The sequence below is a fragment of the Antechinus flavipes genome, chromosome 6, assembly GCF_016432865.1.
Source record: "Antechinus flavipes isolate AdamAnt ecotype Samford, QLD, Australia chromosome 6, AdamAnt_v2, whole genome shotgun sequence".
NCBI classification, from domain to species: domain Eukaryota; kingdom Metazoa; phylum Chordata; class Mammalia; order Dasyuromorphia; family Dasyuridae; genus Antechinus; species Antechinus flavipes.
Genome location: NC_067403.1, coordinates 65,809,750 through 65,829,475, shown reverse-complemented (window position 1 = coordinate 65,829,475; position 19,726 = coordinate 65,809,750). Strand labels below are relative to the sequence as shown.

General features: G+C 37.1%; 1 protein-coding gene across 1 annotated transcript; it reads left to right on the top strand.

The window, feature by feature from the left end:
- The first annotated feature begins 5,198 nt into the window (after positions 1-5,198).
- NDUFC1 (NADH:ubiquinone oxidoreductase subunit C1) lies at positions 5,199-14,181 on the top strand. The gene is made up of 5 exons (XM_051964435.1): positions 5,199-5,333; positions 7,579-7,681; position 8,208; positions 11,577-11,664; positions 14,054-14,181. Exons 1-4 carry the CDS (start codon positions 5,264-5,266, stop codon positions 11,634-11,636), a joined length of 234 nt encoding a protein of 77 aa, XP_051820395.1. The 5' UTR covers positions 5,199-5,263; the 3' UTR covers positions 11,637-11,664; positions 14,054-14,181.
- Positions 14,182-19,726: the final 5,545 nt, after the last annotated feature.

Here is a 19,726-nt window from a genome sequence, read left to right as displayed (position 1 = left end):
TCTGCTGGCGCGGCGGGTTGCGGGAAGAGCCCAGAATGTCCCGGCGGAACAACCCCGAGGACGCCGCTGTCCCCTGCTGCGCCGCGGAGCTGCGCCTAGTTGGCCATTCCGCCTCCCTGGTTGGGGTGCGCTGGACTTGCGGGACACATCTAACTACTTCATAAAGCTAGAGACAGTCTTCTGGGTTAAGAGGTGGCCAGAACTTCTAGGAGAAAATTAAAATGGTGAGAGGGGACGGGATTTGAATGGCCAAATGAACTATGGCACAGGAATGTAAGCAAATAGTGTTCGGTCAGAAAATAGGAATAGGAGGAGCTCAGAGAAAATGGGGCTGTGGAGTAAAGTCATAAAGATTGAGGATTGTTCCCTCATTTTAGCCCTCACATCAACCCAGTAAGGTGGGTGCTGTTACGAGCCCCTCCAATCCTTAGAGCTATTTATGTAGTTCTTTGATTAGGGTCACACAAGTTATCTGAATTAAGATTGGAACTCGGGATTGTCTCCCAGCCCATCACCCCATCCTGTAGAGCACGTAGCTAAGAAAATGAAATGACAAGCAGGAACCAGAGAAATAAGAGACACTGACTACCCGTATAAATGAAAGGATGAAGTAGATTTCCGAGTGACTGAAAAAACATTAATGCTTTCAGAGTGGAGATAAAGAAACATCTACCTCTAAGTGGGCAGAATGTTGCATAGACAGATAATATCACTGTATCTTTTTTTTCTTCACTGTTTCTTTGTTACAAGGTTTGATTCAGGGTAGGAAAGAGGAAAGAAAAATTACTATGATGTAAGAATGAAAAATAGTAATAAAACTTATTTTAAAAAAACTATAACATTGAATTTTATGAGAATGGCTATTGTAAAAGATACGAAAAATAACTTTATTAGGAAGAGTTTCTAAAATATAAGGTCCAGGGTAATTTCTTTTTTGCCTTTATATATCTCCAGAGTCTGGCATAGGATCTAATAAATTTGTTGATTTGAAGAAGTGACTTCAGAGAGCATGGTGTTATAGAAAGTTTGAAACTCCAAATCATGCAGTCCTATCTCTATGACCTAGGAGTTCTTGAAATCAAATAATATAGCCTGAAATTTTAAAGTACAAAGAAATGTCTTTATTTACAATTTAGTCACATGTTTTATCAAGTATATCAGATTTCAAACCTTCAAGCTTAAGTATTGGAAGGTAATTTTTTTTTTGCATTGACACCTTTATTTCCATTGAAAAATAGCTCACCAGTGCAAGCTTTTGGCAAAAAAAAAAAAAAAAAAGTTTGTTAACCTGTGAACCTTAGTACCAGATTAAAATTGAACACCTGCACAGGCTAACCATTTATGTAGTTTGGCAAATTTGATTTTGTTTCTATGACAAAGAGATAAATAGTCTCCAAGCCTCAAAGTAAAAGATTTCTGGACTCTATATTTGTCCAGATAACATCACAGTTAAAATGCATACAAGTTTATTTAAGCAGATAGCATCGGTCTAGTCACACAGTCTAGTGGCTTTGATAGCCTGAGCTCAACAATAAAATACCTTCTGAAAGCTGGAGATTCAAATTAACCTCAGTTATACTGAATGGCATTCTTCTATCCAGGTATTCACAGAAAACATAATTATTTTGATTATCCCATGCCATTGTTTGATGCTACTGGGTGAAATACGAATGTTAACTGTTACATTTTTGCACTCCTGTTGTGCAAACTTGTTTTTTTCCCCATCTCAAAAAAGATTTTAAACACAATTATTTCATTTGCAAATTCTTCATTTAATTCTGGGAATAGATTAAATGCTCAGAAATATATACTATTTCATTTAGTAATACCTTCACTAAGAACTAAGGTTTTTTTTTTTTTTTTTTTTTTTTTTTTTTTTTTTTTTAAGTATCACAAACACCATAGAACCTAGATGTAGGGGAAATAATTAGCCTTAGTTATGTTAGCATGAAAAGTAGACATAAAATTTAAACATCATGGAGATTATATCAAAGCTAGGTAACCCAAATGGAGATAATGACTACACTTAAAAGTAATGACAACACTTTACAAAAAGCTCATTAAAACTTTCCTCCCAGTAGCTCTTTGGAATGGCAAAAGCATTATCTCCATTGTACAGAGATGAATAGAAACAGTAGAATATATTGTGTACTATGCTGGGCTTGAAACTCAAGAAAATCTATGTATAAATTCTACCTCTGATACTTAATGGTCTTATAATCCTAGGCAAGTTAATTCCCTCATCAGGAGTTCTCAAACTTTTTAAATAGGGGGCCAGTTCACTGTCCTCAGACTGTTGGAGGGCCGGACTGTAGTAAAAACAAAAGCTTTGTTTTGTGGGCCTCTAAATAAACTTCATATCCCTGGGTGAGGGGGTAATTGTCCTCAGCTGCCCCATCTGGCCTGCAAGCCATAGTCTGAGGTCCCCTGCAGGACTTCTCTGTCATCAGTGGGTTATCAGTGGAGGGATTTCCCCCCATATTAGGAGTTCCCCACTCTGATGAAATTGAAGCTCCTTCTGAATAGTGAAGAGCAGATGATAACTAATAACTTATAGTGCCTGCTATGTGCCAGGTGCTTGTTTAACAGAACTTGTCCAAGATCGCACAGCTAGCTTCTCTGAAGCTGATTTGGAACTTAGGTCTTCCTGACTATCCTAGAGCTTTTATTCTCTATACCACTTAGTGACCTAAGATAGGAAACATATTCAAGAAAAGTGTATAATTTGGATGTGGTCACATAGCTAATAAATGAGGATTTAACTGAGGTCCCCAGCTCCAAGTTTTTCATTTCCATTAGAAAATCTAGAATTGAGAGTCCTTAGAAAATATCTAGCCTTATTTTCTATTTTTGCAAATGAAAACACTAAGGCCCAGAGAGATCATAAAAGCCAGCATTCAAACCCACATCTTAACTCCAAAGTTCTTTTCACTATGGCATACTGCCTTCTAGTTTTAATTTAAATTGTCATTTTAGATCTGGTTTCTAATTTTTGGCATCAGTGTATTTTCAAGCATAACTTTCTATTCAAGTAGCCTCCAACTTATGGAAATTTTGCATTACTCCATCAATTTCTCAAAATCTATAGTAAGAAGATGGAAACTCTAGTAAAAAAATAAAATAAATGAGGGCAGTAAGGGGTGACTTTTACTAGCAGCCTCAAGGCAATTAATAATTTGCTTGTTAAGCTTGAATACTCTGACACATGGCTTCTGTTTAAACCTGTTAGATAGTGAATAGGGACTGTGTTGTGGCATGCTTCCTTCCAAATGAGGCCATAGGAAGGATATATACACTAACTTGCTGAGAAGACAAAATTATAATTTGAGAGCTAGTCACTGACTCAGTAAATTGGTGGCTGGTTTGCTTACTTGAGCTTAAGACCTAGGGGCCCAAACCCATTGCAAAACTATAAAGTGACTCATGTGTCATCAATCCATTGGGTAGGCAGTTTTATATACAGATAAACCAGAAAATCTACTACGGTCCTAATTGTTTAACTTTGTGGTCAGCAATTCAAACAAAGTTGAAGTAGACCACTAACATATAATTTATATTTCCTGGACTAAAGGAAAAATAGAAAGGAAAAAAGATTTTAGTATATTGATTTTATTGATATTAACAAATTTAATAGGCAAAAGTCACTATGATAAAAGAGAAAATATAATGGAAATTGAAGTAGGGATACCTGAGTCTGTGGAAGGACCCACTGACAAGTCATTTCAATTAATCAGTCAACAAACTTTGGGGTCCTCAAATTTTTTTAATAGGGGACCAGTTCACTATCTCTCAGACAGTTGGAGGGCCGGACTATAGTAAAAACAAAAACTTTGTTTTGTGGGCCTTTAAATAAAGAAACTTCATAGCCCTAGGTGAGGAGGATAAAGGTCCTCAGCTGTCCCATCTGGCCGGTGCACTGTAGTTTGAGGACCCCATTGCCTTTCAGAAAGGCAATTTAGGAGCTTAAATAGCTACAGGAGTTAACATTATTATTACTTTATGCAGAATAGTAGAAAGTATAATACAAAAAAGTTTTACATGAAAAACAACACAGCAGGACCTGATGAACAAAGCCGCCGTTTTAGGATCAAGTAGAATTATTTCATAGATTCATAGATTCAGCCTTGGGAGGGATCTTAGAGATCATCTACTTAAACACTCTCATTTTACATCTGAGGAATCTGGAGTTCTGAAAGATTAAGAAATTTTCTCTGGGTATTGGAAGGGAATATAAAGATCATCTAGTCCAAGGGTTCTTAACCCGAGGTTCCAGGTCCCCGAGGATTCTTCAATCAAATCAATAACTGGTCCCGCTTAAATGCTGCAGATACGAAAGTCACAAGACAGTCCCTGTTCTCAAGGGGAATCCAATAGGGGAAACGACGTAAACAAATATATACAAAGCAATATCTGCATAGAATAGGAAATAGTCAAAAGAGGGAAGGCATTAGAATTAAGAGGGGTTGGGGAAGGCTTCCAGTAAAAAGTGGGAGCGTAGTTGGCAAAGAAAACCTGCAAATAAATAGTTGGGGGAGGAGAGTATTCCAGGATTGGGGAATAATCAGAGAAAAAGTCTGTAAATCAAAGAGCAGTCTTGTTGCCAGATAAAGTCCAACGTTCTCAGGGAACATTGATTTTCACTCATCTTCAACCGAAATGTAGCATTTCTTTCAACCGTTTAAAAACACCCTTCTGAAAAGGGGTCCATAAAGTTAACCTATAAGGCAGCCAGGTGGCGCCTGAAGTCAGATCTGAATTCAAATCCAAACCCAAAGGCTTCCTAGCTGTGTGACCTTGGACAAGCCCCTTCAATTCTGCCTGCCTCAGTTTCCTTCTCCATAAAATGTAGATAGCAACAGTAAAGGTCGTTGGGAGGAACAAATGAGATATCTGCAAAGAACTCAGCACAGAAGCCCGGTACGTAAGTAGGCTGTCCTTTCTTCCCCAATGTGCCAAAAGTTAAGAACCCCTCATTTAGTCCACCCAAGGATGAGGTGGATGTACAATCTAACCCAAACGTCCAGAGGCCGCATGGCGTAAGGATAGTGTGAGGCTGGGCCAAAGGGAAGTTACTCTTTTCCTGTTTTTCACCCTTGAGCCGGGACCGATAAACCGAAGCGGAAAGGGCGGTAGGGCGGGACCGGGGTGGAGCCTGCAACAGCTAGCGTCACGAAGCCCCGCCTCCAGCTCAGCCCGAGAATGGGCGGGGCTTTACCGGGATCACGTGCAGGAGGTGGGGCTCCAGGACGACGCGCGGATCAAGATGGCACCGTCCCTAAGGCAGCTGCCGCAATTGTCCCGGCTCCTCCCCGGGACCCAGCTTCCACGCCACAGTGAGTTTCCCCGCGGCCGCGACGGCTTCCCCCAGACCCGCTCCTCTCCTGATCCGGGGGGAGGGGAGGGAGCGAGCGTGAGAAGGACGGAGGCGCGGCTAGCCCGTGACTCGGACCCGGCCTTGTCCATGACCTTCGGCCTGAGTCTCGTGAAGCCCACCACACACCCCTCCGCCGCGCCCTTCTACTACGGCTATCCCAAATCCCACCCATCCACTCTTCATACTTATCGATTAACCTCAGTCTCCGTTCTCCATTCCCTGGAAAAAGGGGCCATAGTTGTCATTAACACCAGTTCTCATTTGCATAGCACTTGCAAAGTCCATGATCTTGTTATTCTTCCTTTGCAGACGGGAAAACTGAGGTTAAACGACATGCCAGGGTCATCCCGCAACTGTGCATCTAAAGCTGAGGGGAACCTCCCATCTTTTAGCCGTTAAAGCTAGCCCCTATGTGATGCTGCGACTTTTAAGTGCCTGCTGAGTGCATCAACGCCAAAGGCTCCCCTTGGGTGCTTCAGACAGGATCTGTTCCCCTGGCAGGAGGGCCCTTGTGGTTTGCAAAGTGCTTCTCTACACCCATGCTGAGGATCTGCTGTTTTATTTAATGATATTTTACAAATAAGCAAACACACCCAGAGTAGGGAGTGGATAGAACAGCCGAGGCTGGAATCAGAAAGGCCTGAGTTCAAGTGCAGTCTCAAACCCTTATCCGCTGAACCCTAACCCTAACCCGGGCGAGTCATTTACGCTTCATTTGTGTCTTATTACGTTCAGTTATTAGGAGCAAGCGCTACAGAAAAGTGAGCTGTTAGTGTTGTCCGCGAGGAGGCGCCGTGTGCACCGAACGCCGGGCGGGGGGTCAGGAAGCCTAAATTCAGTCTCAGCCCTTTACTAGCTGTCATTTTGAACGAGTCCTTTACACTTATTTGTTTCACTTTATTCGTCTATCAAAGGCTTAGTCGGCCAGCTCTACAGAAAAGTGAGCTGCTGTTATTGGTCGTGAGGGGGCACCATGGTACATCCAGCCCTGGGCCTGGGGTCAGAAAGGCTCCTCTGAGTCAGCCCAGCTGGGCAAGTCGCAGTCCCCTGCTTGCCTCAGTTTCCTCATCTTTCAAACGGGCTGGAGAAGAAAATGACAAACTGCTCTGCTATCTTTGACAAGAAAACACCGATCGGGGTCAGGCAGACACAGACAAAACAATAAAAATCATTTGTCAGGAATTAGAGAGGAGAGTAGCTTTCATTCAGCCCTCCTAGACCTTCTTTCACTTTTGCATTCACAATTCTATCTCTGTGCCATAATGAATGCCTTCCTTAACCTTGCCTCATTAGATCCCTAGATTTACTAAAGGCTTGTCTCATACATCCTTTCTGCTACATCAGGCTTTTCCTAATCTCCAGCAGTTACTAGTGTGCTTCCCTGTTTTTCTCTGAATTTATTTGGGATAGTTTTACTGGATAAGTCCCTTCATCTCTTAGTGCACACAGACTACTTTCTAAAACTGATTTACTGAGCAGATGCTGATTTGTCTTGGTAGAAGGAGTTTCTCTACATAGGTAAAATCATGGATCTGTTTCTTCCACCAAAATATTTTTAATTTAAGGACAATTTATTTTTTCCCCGATATGATATAAGCTTCTCGAGGGCAGGGATTGCTTTGGTTTTGTCTTTGTGTTCCCAGTGTTTATACTTGTGCTGAATATATCAGGCACTTAATAGATGCTTCAGAAGTAAATTGAGGAATAAGACACCTTCACAGACTTTTTTTTTATTTTATTCTTCTTTTTTTGGCTGAGGCATTTGGGGTTAAGTGACTTGTCCAGGGTCACCCAGCCAGGAAGTGTTAAGTGTCTGAGGCCAAATTTGAACTCAGGTCCTCCTGACTTCAGGGCTGGTGCTCTGTCCACTACCCCACCCACACAGATTTTAAAATACACTGTTATACATAAATGCTTTAGAAGATGTAAGACAAATAGATACGTTCACAAGATTAGAAAGTTCCTAAATGTAAAGCCAGACTACATGAACTACTGAGGTTTGACAAACCTAATGCTTTGTATCATTACTCATTGCCAATCTCCCACATCCATTCTGTTCTTAACATAGTCTAAATGGACTCATGAAAGGAAATATGCCTTTTTGCCGTGAAAAAAGATTGCCTGGAAAGATTGTCAGCTAGTTATATTAGTTATAAATAAGTCATCAATAACATTTGAAAATGCATATTTGTTTTCTATTTCAGCTTTGGTTCGTTCAGCATTTTATGTTCGGAACAATATAAATGACAAGCCCAACTGGCTGAAAGTAATACTAACCTTGGGCACTACTGCAGGCCTGTGGGCTTTGTAAGTATTCCCTTCTACAGAGAAGCAAGTTAGTCAATACGGGATGCTCCATAGTAGTGGAGCATAAGAGTTGTGTCAGAAGGAAAGTTGCTGGTTGACAGACATGTGTAAATAATAGAATTTCAATAGAAATTCAGAAAATTTCAGGAAGGAACTTCAGGAACCATCTGATCAAAACTGTATTTCAAAAAGAATTTCCTTTATGACATAGCTTACAAGTGGTCATGTAGCTTTTGCTTTACTTTTGGTAAAGGAGAATACTTTACCCCAAAAAAACAGCTTGTTCTGCTTTTCAATAGCTCTGTTAGAAAGTTTTCATATCCAAGCCTATTTGTAGCTTCTGCCCATTCCAACTAGTTCTGCCCCTTGTGGCTAAGCAGAGAATAAGTCTTACCCTTCTTAAAAGTGACCTTCCTTCAGATGTTTAAAGATAATTGTCTTTCCTACTTCACCTCTAAGACTTCTCTACTTCTTAAACTGATCATCATCTGTCATCAACTTTATCCTAATTGACCTCTGGACCCAGTGTGGCTCATCAGTGCCTTTCTAAAATGTAGTGATCAGGACAGAGTAGGGCAAGACTCTCACCTCCTTCCTGGAAGCTGTGCCTCTTGTTGACCCCAAAGATCTTAATTAACTTTCTTGACTTTCATGTTATACCACTGACCCATGTTGAATTTAAAATTCAATAATACCCACAGATCATTTTTTTTTTCAAATAAACTATATAGCCATGCTTCCCCTGTCTTGTAGCTTTGAAAGTGATATTTTGAACTCAAATTTAAAATGACTGATTGAGTGTTATATATGTTTAGTGTAGAATAGTTTCCTTCCTAAAAGGGAAGATATAAAGCCTGAGGAATGATTTTGTAATATAAAGTCTAGACAGTGAGGAAAATTCCCAAAGTGGAAATACAAAGACTCTTTTTATATTCCTGGCAATATCCTGGAAAGGGAAAAGAATAGGTGTAGGAAAAGTGATCCTTTTCAGTATTTCTTGCATATCAGAATTGTGTTAACCTTATCAGCTGGCATCTCTTCCAGACTTACTGTTTTCTCTTTATTCTGCCTTTTGTTAGCCTTACTGCCCCCTAGACATCCAGTGGCTGCAGAAAAAAGCAAAAACAGTTAACAGGATATAGAAATGAAATTCCATGATTACAACTCTATAGTGGATCTTCTTTCAGATTATACCCTCTCACCATGGGTATCCTTCAGGTTTTAGCCTAAAAAATTAATCCATTGTGTGAAAACATTCCTATTTATAATTCAAGAATTTAAATCATCCCCAATATAATTACAGATACCCCCATACTTTAATAGAGTTGTTATTCCCTCCATAAATGTACATCATAACTAATGTATGTTTTTTATCTGTGTTGTCCCTGCCTTCCAAAGGTCTTCCAAAGAGGATCCAATTCAAAGTCCTAGGAACTTCCTTCTTGACCTACAGAGTTTTGTCCTTTGTGCTCTTCTTCCTCTGTACTATTTCACAGAGTGATCTTATCAGCTCCCATAAATTGAATTACTATCTCTATACTTATGATTTTCAAATCTGTCTATTCTGCCCCAAACTCTCTGCTCACTTCATCTCACATTTATCTCTAGCTGCTTTTCAAACACTTTTAACTGTTGTCCGTTAGGCATCTTCAAGTCAATATTTCAAAAACTGAACTCATTATCTTTCCTCTTAAATTTGTCCACACCTTGACACCCCCCATTCCACCTTCCCCTTACTGTGGAGACAACACCATCCTCCCAGTCCCTCAGACTCACTACCTAGGAGTTATCCTCTCAGCTTCCATATCCAGTGTGCTGATAAGGTCTTTTGATTACACCTTTGCAGCAGCTTCAAATACACCTCTTTTTCCCTCTGACACTGCTCCCACTCTGGTGCAGGCCCTCATCACCTCACACTTGCATTATTGTAATAGGCTACTGGTAGGTCTGTCTGCCTCAAGTCTCTCCTCAACACACACATATACCTCTGTACTCCTTACTCAGTTAAATCTAGTGACTCCTTCCAGTGACTCCTTTTGGCCATCAGGATTCAGAGCCTTTCTGATCTGGCCCCCTCCCGCTATCCTAGTCTTCTCACATCTTACTCCCTAACATACTCTTCAGTCTACTGACACCTGGCTGTTCTATGAACAAGACACTTCACTGCTGACTGTAGATACTTTCTCTGGCTGTCCCTCATGCCTGGAATACTCTCCTTCCTCTGCTCCCAATATTGATCTCCTTGGCTTCTTTTAAGACAAAACTAAAATCCCTTCTTTTACTGGAAGCCATCAATTTTCTTAATTCCAGTACCTTCCTTCTCTTAATTATCCCCATTTGATTTCTTCTTTGTAATTATCTCACTTTATATATATTTGCTTGCATCTTGTTTTCTCCATGAGATGGTAAGCTCCTTGAGGGCAGGGACTATATTTTACCAACTTTTTTTTGTATCTACACCATTTAGCATATTGTTTATCACCTAGTAGGTGCTTAATAATTATTTATTGATTGATTATGGACCTTAAAATTAGATTGCTGTAATCAGCATGTTTGTGATAAATACATGGCTAGAGATTACAATTGCAGTTGAAAGGATCTCAAAATAGGACAAGCAAATAAGAACTTCTCTAGTGACATAGAAAAAAATTTTTAATTGAATCTTTTTATTTTCAAAACATATGCAAGGATAATTTTTCACCACTGACCCTTGCAAAATCCTGTGTTCCAATTTCCCCTCTTCCCCACACTCCATCTCCCAGATGATATAGAAATTTTTTAAAAAGCGCAACCTAGTACATATTGGGGCTTCGTTCTTCCCTTTTCTTTCTCTAAATTCTTATCTTTTTTATCTTGTCTTGAGTTTTCTCAGAGTAGTTGAGAAAGAGAGCAGAGGGAGTTGAAGTCTACTTAAAGAAGGATAAAATTATGAATTTGTGCTTTTTAATATTTGTTTATAATAGGACTTTATTTTATTTGAGTAATAGAAGGAATCTATCAATTTGTTTCATCTCAGTTTTAGTTAACAGTATTTGGTTTACAAAAATGGCACACAGACAAAAATTGGAGAAAGATAATAACTGGAACACGACAGGGGAACAAAAGTGTCAAGTCAAAGCAGATGGGTGATCACATAATTCTGATAGAGGTAGCAACATATATTTTTTAACAGGGCATGAGTTGTCTTTCATGACAAGAACTCAGAAGTTTAGAAACATCAACTCTCTATTCTCTGTTCTAATCAGTTACAGATATAGCATTTGTTAACTGATCAAAATACATCTTGCAGTATTATTTCCATGCATTTCAACTCATGGGATAGATGAACTGATTTTATAATATAAAGTAAAATTTCTTTTTATGGAGCAGCTAGATGCTGCAGTGCCTAGAGCACCATTTGTGTGACCCTAGGAAAGTCACTTAACCCCAATTACCTCATTACCACCATCACCACCACCACCACTCCCAAAAAAAGAAAGAATTTCCTTTTATTTATCCTGAATTGAATCTTTCAGCTTCAAAAGATACCTTTTAAAATTCTCTTGTACCAAAATTTTTTAAATAAGTGCTCTGTTCATCCTGGCCATATCATGCATAATTCAAAAATAAATCCTAATTATTTTAGTCTAACATGATCCTGAAAAATATAATTCTTGATAGATTTCTCCTTTGAAATTTCTCAGGGAAACACCTCTCAGCAAAGAGGTGATAGATCACAGGTATGGAATGAATAAAGCTTACATCTTCAGATATAGCCAATATTTTGGTTTGTTTTCGCTTGATTGTATTTATTGGTTTCAAGAGTAAGGGACATAAGGGAACCATTAAGAAGCAAAAAAGAAAAAAAGGTGATGTGTAAACTGTTTTTCTGTTTTTAAATATTGCTGTCTTCTAGCTTCTCCAACAACATAAAGAAGATATGTTAGAATATGAAAGAAGAAAAGGACTAGAATAAATTATTTGAATTTACTTCTTTTCTGCTTGTAAGTACATAGTTTATAAATTAAAGAAATTTTTGCCACTTTCTCTATAAAACTATAGTCACAGTTTCTCTTCTTGTTGTTTCATTAACATTTAGATCATGTTGTTTTCTTTATAAAATGCTACTTTAATACTTCTTCAAGGTGCGAGAGTGAACTGTGTTCTTTGGTGATAAAGCACCCATTTTAGAGGTCTTCTATGTGTACCATTGCAGGAACAATCTAGCTAAGTTTGAACATATTCCCCTCTAGGCTGGCTAGAGGGTGATGAATATTTTAGTCTCAAAAATCATCTACCAATTTTCAGAAGGACTGTATTCAAATCTTTGAAGTATTGATATTTGTCCAAACTTTTTAAATTGTAGTGCTCACTTCTTTTTTGGGGTATTTACAAAATTTTTTTTTTTTTATCATTGCTACTGTACAAGATCATACAATTATTAAATATCAGAAACAGTTTTAGATTCTAGGTCCTCTAACTTCAAATCCAGTGAGTGATTATATTTCCCCTATACCATGCATGCTCTCTCATGCACTCCCACACAAGTACTTCTACATATACAAAAAGCTATCCCTTACACAAACATCTATTCATCACTCATTATGTGGAAAGTATTATGATGGGCCCTGGGCCCTGGGAGCCCATTTTACCAAGGTAAAAAAAGAAACAATCACTATCCTCTAGAGGGACAGTTTTTGTTTTCATCTTTGTATCTCCAGAGTCGTTAAGCATCCTTATACATAATTTACTCTGCAGGCTAGAGCTGTGATTTCATTACTACAGGAATGAGGAGAAGGAAGCTCCCTTTACCAGTATACAAGTACAGCTTCAACTTACAGGTTCCAAGACATGCTTCCAGCACTAAGATTTGAAATGTCTTGCCCAGAATATGTCCGAAGCAGCATTAAGCCCCGTGGTTTTTTGACTTAGAATCTCCATCCACTGGGCCGTGCGATCTCAATAATCTTTTCTTAAATTTGTATCATTTAGTATATGATTACTGCCCTGTTGTACCTATATGGGAAAATATAATTTAAATTACTAATGAGCCAAAACCATAGCTGACTTTTTAAAGATGATCAATACTCAAGCAGAAAACATTAACTTTAAAGCAACTTAGATGATGACTTTGTGAATTTCTGTATCTTTAAGGTTTAAGTTTTGTTTTCCAAATCAGGTTCTTTTTGTCTTACCACTCAGTTTCCTTTTCTTTCTACCAGTACTTCTTCTTAAACTTTAAAGACTAGAAATAATGAGTTACTATCTACTTAGCAATAAATATACACTAATTATTCTCTCCCTGCCCAGAATTATAGTTTGGGAGTGGGTAGGGTTTGAGACAGCAGTAGAAAGAAAATTAAAATATAGTACCTGATCTCAAATAATTTCTAATTCTAGTTATAACAGAAGAAACCATTCAACTCAGTAGCAAGCCATGAGGGCACAATGAAGTTACCAGAAAACATAAGTTAAAATAGTATACAACCAATTATACACCATATTGTTGATTAGAGAGTACAAAGAAAGAGTGGGTCCAAATGAGTTGAGGAATCTTTCTTTGAGAAGGCAAGTCTTATGCCATGATGGAGAAAGTGATGAATTATTTTTTATTATGCATATTTAATATAGATGTGATTATATCTGTTTCTGCACATAATGAGTTTAGTCATATACAGTCATAGACATAGAAAACATAGATAAGGTGACACATATATCAAAAACAGGAAGTAGAATTAGAATCAGACTCTGAATTTCAGTATCCTAGATCAATTTACAAACTCAAATAGAAATATTGTCCTCTAATTCATATGTAAGGGTATATACATATATACATACAATATGCAACTTGCATATTGACTTAGTTTTTTAATATAATATCTGTTTTTATTGGTTTGTTTTGTTTAATATTTCCCTGTTGCCCTAGTTTGGGTAGCCCTTTGAAGAGTTGTGGTCCACATATGGTGTGTTGACTCTCTTGACTTACACTATCATTGTTATTTTACCATGAAAAAGGTTTGACTAATTAAAGAATACTGTTCCACTGAGTATGATCACACCATAATATTTTCACTTCTTTTGTTTGCTTGAATTTTATTTTTTCTCATTTTTTTCCTTTTTGATCTGATTTTTCTTGTGCAGCAAGATAATTATATAAATACTTATGCCTATATTTTATTTACATCTATTTTTAACATATATTGGATTACATAGGGGGGTGGAAGAAAAGAGGAGGGAATTTGGAATACAAGGTTTTGCAAGGGTCAGTGATGAGAAATTATTCTTGAATATGTTTTGAAAATAAAAAACTTAAAGAAGAAATTAATTAATGGGGGGAGGAGAGAATATTGTTCCAGACTAATACTCTTTCTTTTTTTTCTTCCATGATTTTAGGTGCATTATAAGAAGTGATGACAACCAGTTTATCTGTCCATTGAATGATATATCTGAAAAACAACTTATGTTAGGATTTCTCTACAGTATCACAGAATGTACAAATAAAAACTTATCTGAAAAAAGGATGTCTGCCCACTTTTCAAGTTATATCTGTCCTATCAACTTATAGAAAAGAAGTGGTATTTAATCCACTTGTGCAGATGAGAGGGATCTTATTTATACTTGAAAAGCATTAACAGAAATAAGCAAATTAAGAAATTCAGTAAAGACTAAAAATAAGACCCACTGCTTGAAATTGAATACTGGTAGTTAATATTTTCTAGCGCTTATCCTTCATCATCAGATAACAGGTTTGCCATGACAGGGGTAATTCAAAAAGTTGGTGGCAATTTTCTCCTAGCTAGTAGTTTCAATATCATTCTGCCAAGCTGTTTTTTTCCCTCTTATGTGAGATTTTATTTCAGATTCAGAATGTTAATTATTTAACAATTTAGTAAATTGGAAAGACAGTGATTCTTCTAGTAAATCAGAAAAAGTCTATTTTCTTCTACCATAGCCATTTGGAGTCACAAAAAATGTAAAGCTGAGTACTTAATCTAGCGTCCCATCTCTATTCTTTGGAAGTTTAATGATTTACCTTGGAATTCCTATCCTTTCTTCACTGTTTCAGGTGCTTAATGCAACCTGTTAGGGCTTCTTTTGGATCTGTTTTATAGTCTCATATATAAAAAATATAATTTATTTGGTGAATAAATTGGTAGGGACTTGAGGGGATGCCGAAATGATTAAGGTGGTCCTTTCCCTTGAAGAGTTTAGCATCCACTAGGATGAGTAAGGTTTGCCTAAGTAATTATGACACCAAATAGAAACTAAAATTATCTGAAAAATACAAGGGAAATCACAAGAAAGAAGAATGTAAAGAAGGAAGACTCAGAAAAAGCACTTATCAGTGAAAATATGTCAAGCCTGATTTATCCTGAGCACCCTTACTTTTAGATCAAAAGAAGAAAAAAATCTGCTTATTATAATTTGTCATGCCCTTTCATTTATTTGGACCTGAAGTAATTTTAGTATGCCCCATTTCTTTTCCTAAAGAGACCTAAAGCTAGTACCCAAAAGAACTTTATATCTAGTAGCTTTATTTCTTTTTTTTTTTTAATAACTTTTTATTGACAGAACCCATGCCAGGGTAATTTTTTACAGCATTATCCCTTGCACTCACTTCTGTTCCCATTTTTCCCCTCCCTCCATCCCCTCCCCCAGATGGCAAGTAGTCCTTTACATGTTAAATAGGTTACAGTATATCCTAGGTACGATATATGTGTGCAGAACCGAACAGTTTTCTTGTTGCACAGGGAGAATTGGATTCAGAAGGTATAAATAACCCAGGAAGAAAAAAATGCAATAAGTTTATATTCATTTCCCAGTGTCCTTTCTTTGGGTGTAGCTGCTTCTGTCCATCCTTGATCAATTGAAACTGAATTAACTCTTTATCAAAGAGATCCACTTCCATCAGAATACATCCTCAAACAGTATCGTTGTTGAAGTATATAATGATCTCCTGATTCTGCTCATTTCACTTATAGTAGCTTTATTTCTAAACTCTACAGAAAAACTACTTGTTAAGAATAGCAATCAATGTTATCATTTTAAACTAAGAAACATTTTTTAACTTTGGTCATTATTCTCTGTCCTCCCAGGAAGGGGGGCGGAGAGGAGAAGTCACAAGGTAATGCCAATTACCTTGCCAATTAATAGTGCTCATTTTTTTAACTGATGATAATTGTTTTTCTTGTTAGTCCTATTTAGTGTAGATATGGAAGTTAAACATTTCTAAGGACCTGGTCATTTAACAAATGTTTATTTAAAAAAAAAAAAAAAAGCAAATCTAATTATAAAGCAATGAAAGCTTTAGCTTTCTTTAGGGTGTAACCTAAAACATACATTATTTTTCCTCCTAAATTGTGGTGTAGATGAAACCCCATTTCAGTTAGCTTCTGAAAGGACAGCTAGGTGGCAAAGTGGATAAAGCACCAGCCCTAAAGTCAGGAGGACCTGAGTTCAAATATGGCCTCAGACACTACTTCCTAGCTGTGTGACCCTGGACAAGTCACTTAATCCCAATTGCCTCAGCAAAAAAAAAGTTTATGAAATATTCAATTAAATTTGAGCACAGTAGAAATAAAGTGATTTGAATGGAAATGGGGAGTACTTTTTCTCTCTGGAATTGAAATTTGGTATTTTAACATCTTTATTTCTTTTCATCAAAATAACAGGGTGTCCTGAAAGTTTTATTGCAATCTGAAGCTGTTAAAGCTTAAGCCCTTTATTTGTGGTAGAAAGATCTTGATTAGAATCTTCTGTTATTCTTAGCATTTGCCCATTGTTATTTGTATCTTCTGTTATTTTCTACTTTGTTATACTTAATACATTGATAGCCAAAATTTTATACAGTCTGATCTTTGAGGAGACAATGATTATCTAACCGTAGAAAGAGCACTACTTCCAGAGCCAGAAAACGAAAACCTGAGTTAAAATCCTGCCTCTTTCATTTGTTCCCTTTGTGCTCAAGTATGAGTCATTCAACCTTGCTAGCCCTCAGTATTCAAATCTGCAAAATAGGTGGGAGGTCCATGATACTGTGAAGGGAAACTCATTTCCAGAAAGACAAGTAATTTCTGGCTTGCTAACAGATCTTTGCTCTTTATTTTTTTAGAAAACCACTTTTTCATTTAAGTACCATTTGTGCTATCGAAAACAAGTCCTTTAAATCAATTTGAAAGGACAGTATATTGTCATCATAGCCGCCAATATGGTCCCGATCAGGCAAAGGTTAACTCGCCAGTTATGTCACCATGTCATCTCTGCCTGTATTCCTAGCCAGTCAAGAAAGCATGTCAGGGATGTGCTCAAGGTCAGTGTTAGGTGCAACATGATAATGATTGTTGCTCAAGCCGGCTGTTGTTTCAAAAGCATGCATGGTAATGAACTTTATTTTGAAAATTATCTTGCAAGGGATAATGTCGTGTAAAAATTATCCTGTCATGGATTCTGCCAATACAAAGTTATTATTAAATAAAATTAAATTAAAAAAAAAAAAGAAAATTATCTAATAGTGAAAGACAAAAATGAACAGAAATGGCATCTCCCAGAGTGAACTACTAATTCAAATTTATATTGTTTTGAGAAATATTTACTGTAGATATAATTTTTAATCAGTTTACCACCATACTGTAAACAAATTTCCAATTTAGGTTTGTATAGCCTCTTCACCAAGGCAGAATTATTCTGGGTCACACAAAGGGAACAAATGTAAGAGGCAGGATTTTAACTCAGGTTTTCGTTTCTCCTTACTAAAATTTAACTATTTTTGTCTCTAGATCCTTGTAAGTTTTTAAATACTTATGATAAAAACAAATTTGTTTCCCATTTGAAATTGAGAACTGATGCCATTTGTATATTGTACATTTTTGTACAACAATGATCCCCCAATGAACTACTCTTTCCATCATGGCTGTATTCCAAATGCCATTAGTCAAGCAACAATCATTTATTAAACTGTATGCCAGACATTGTGCAAGGTGATAGCAATAAATAATTTAATTAATGCTTTGGTAATAAAAAGGACAAACTTTTGAGAAGCTAATGTGTCACATAGAGTTTTTGTTTCCTTGCAGCTTTTTTAATTAGAGAGAATTTTTTTTTAAAACTACAGGCAAGGATAAAATACTATCTTGTGCCAGTAAACATGAAAGTGGAAGCAAGTAAGTACCTTAGTGAGAAAAATTAGTTTTACTAATGGGAATAGCACCTACTTCACAGAGTTGTTGTAAAGATAACATTAGATAATTATAAAATACCTGGTACATAATAAGTACCATAAAAATATTAGCTATTTTTATTGGTGATTTAGAGTATTCTTTCATAAAAGTTATTTACAATTTGCAATCTTTTGAGTGAGTACTTTTGAGAATTTATCTCCTTGGGAATGACTCTCCCATCTTAAGTATACAAATGAAAGAATCTACAAGTATAAATTTTGGATACGAAAGCCATACCTGAGAATTCTGAGAGAAAAAAAAAATTCCCCCATTCAACCACTTCCTTCTTAAATCCATATGCATTAATTTTATTTGTCTGGAAGCTTATTTTCCCCTTCCATTTTTCACTGATTACCATGAACCTGTGACATAGCATATTGTCTGACAGGTCTAAACGGTCACCTAGGAAACCCTTATAGATAAGCCATGGGTCCCTCAACTGGGCCTCTTTAAGTGGGATCTGCATTGGAATAAAGTGCAATTTCATGCTTATTTAGCCTCTGACCTACTCTCCCTACCTCAGGCTGAGGTGAAGGGCATTGAATGCCTGAACAGATTCCAAGAAGCAGAAATTGAGAGGCAAAGTATCTTAGGAATGGAAGAGAAACCTAGCGAAAAGACCCAGACACTGTCCTCCAGATCCAAAGAAAATTGTACAAGTCAGTCAACCATATGATCTGCTACCTTTAACTAAAATGTTTCCCTGACAACCTGGCCAAGTTTCAAAGATGGAATTTATTTCATTATGGCAAGAATAATTAAACTTCAGCAGCAAGAAAGATAGAGATTTTGCTAACCTGCCTTGGCAGCTAATCCTCCAAACCCCCAAAGCCCCATTGGAATGGATGTTTGGCAGTTTCCAGGAGAGTGCACATAGTATACAATCACGCTCCATCAGGGATCAGGACCTGGGTTCAAATCTTAACATTAATCCTTGCTCTCTGTTTGACCTAGGACAAATGACCTAACGATAAGCCTTCTTTGGCCTCAGTTTCCCTTTCTATATAATGAAAAGCTTGTACCAGAGGACATCGGAGATTCTTTCCAGCTCTAGCTCTCTAATTCCTAGTCTAGTATTTGAAGAACTTCAGACTTTTCTTGGCAAGTGTGGTTAAAGGCTGCACTTTTACTCCTTGATCAACTATCTAGCTGCCCAGGTTGAAATTTTAGTCTCTGCTGACTTTGCTGAATTTTTTATTTTCAAGAATGCTAGAAAGCTAATTCTGATTAGAGTTTTACATTATGGTTGTATGTAATAATTAGGTTCAGAAATTGAAGACTGTGCATTTATTCTATATACTAAACTTAATATTAAATAATATCTGGGCAAAATAATATACTAGGTGTCGGGGGGGGGGGATAGAAATGAATCAGGAAATCCCTACTTCAAGTAGTTTAGAATCTAGTAATTTAGAAAGTCATATAGAGGGACAGCTGAGTGATAAATTATCCATTGATGGCACTGGCACTAGAGTTAGGAGAACCTGAGCTCAATCTGGTATCAGACACTTTCTAAGTATGTGACTCCCAGTTGCCTTCCCTTCCTTCCCCCAAAAGAAAGAAAAGCACGAAGAGGTAAGTATGAATAGCCATATTTACTATCTCTAAACTAATATCATTGAAAGCATAAATTACTGTGATTACTGCATTCAAACTAGGCTGAAATCTTTAAAGGCATAAATGAGGATACTTAAACAAACTATGCTGAAATCATGGAAGGGTTAAATTGCTCTATTATTTATGTGCTATTGTTATTTACTATATTCAGCTAAGCCAAAATTACTGAAGGGATAAATCACTCTATTTACTGCATCATACCCATGTTGAAATCATTGAAGGCATAAATGCC

Excerpts from the sequence above, each read along its gene's own strand:
- NDUFC1 (XM_051964435.1), top strand. The coding sequence starts at position 5,264 with ATGGCACCGTCCCTAAGGCAGCTGCCGCAATTGTCCCGGCTCCTCCCC. Across the intron at positions 5,334-7,578 it reads GACCCAGCTTCCACGCCACA|CTTTGGTTCGTTCAGCATTT; the intron begins GTGAGTTTCCCC and ends TTTCTATTTCAG.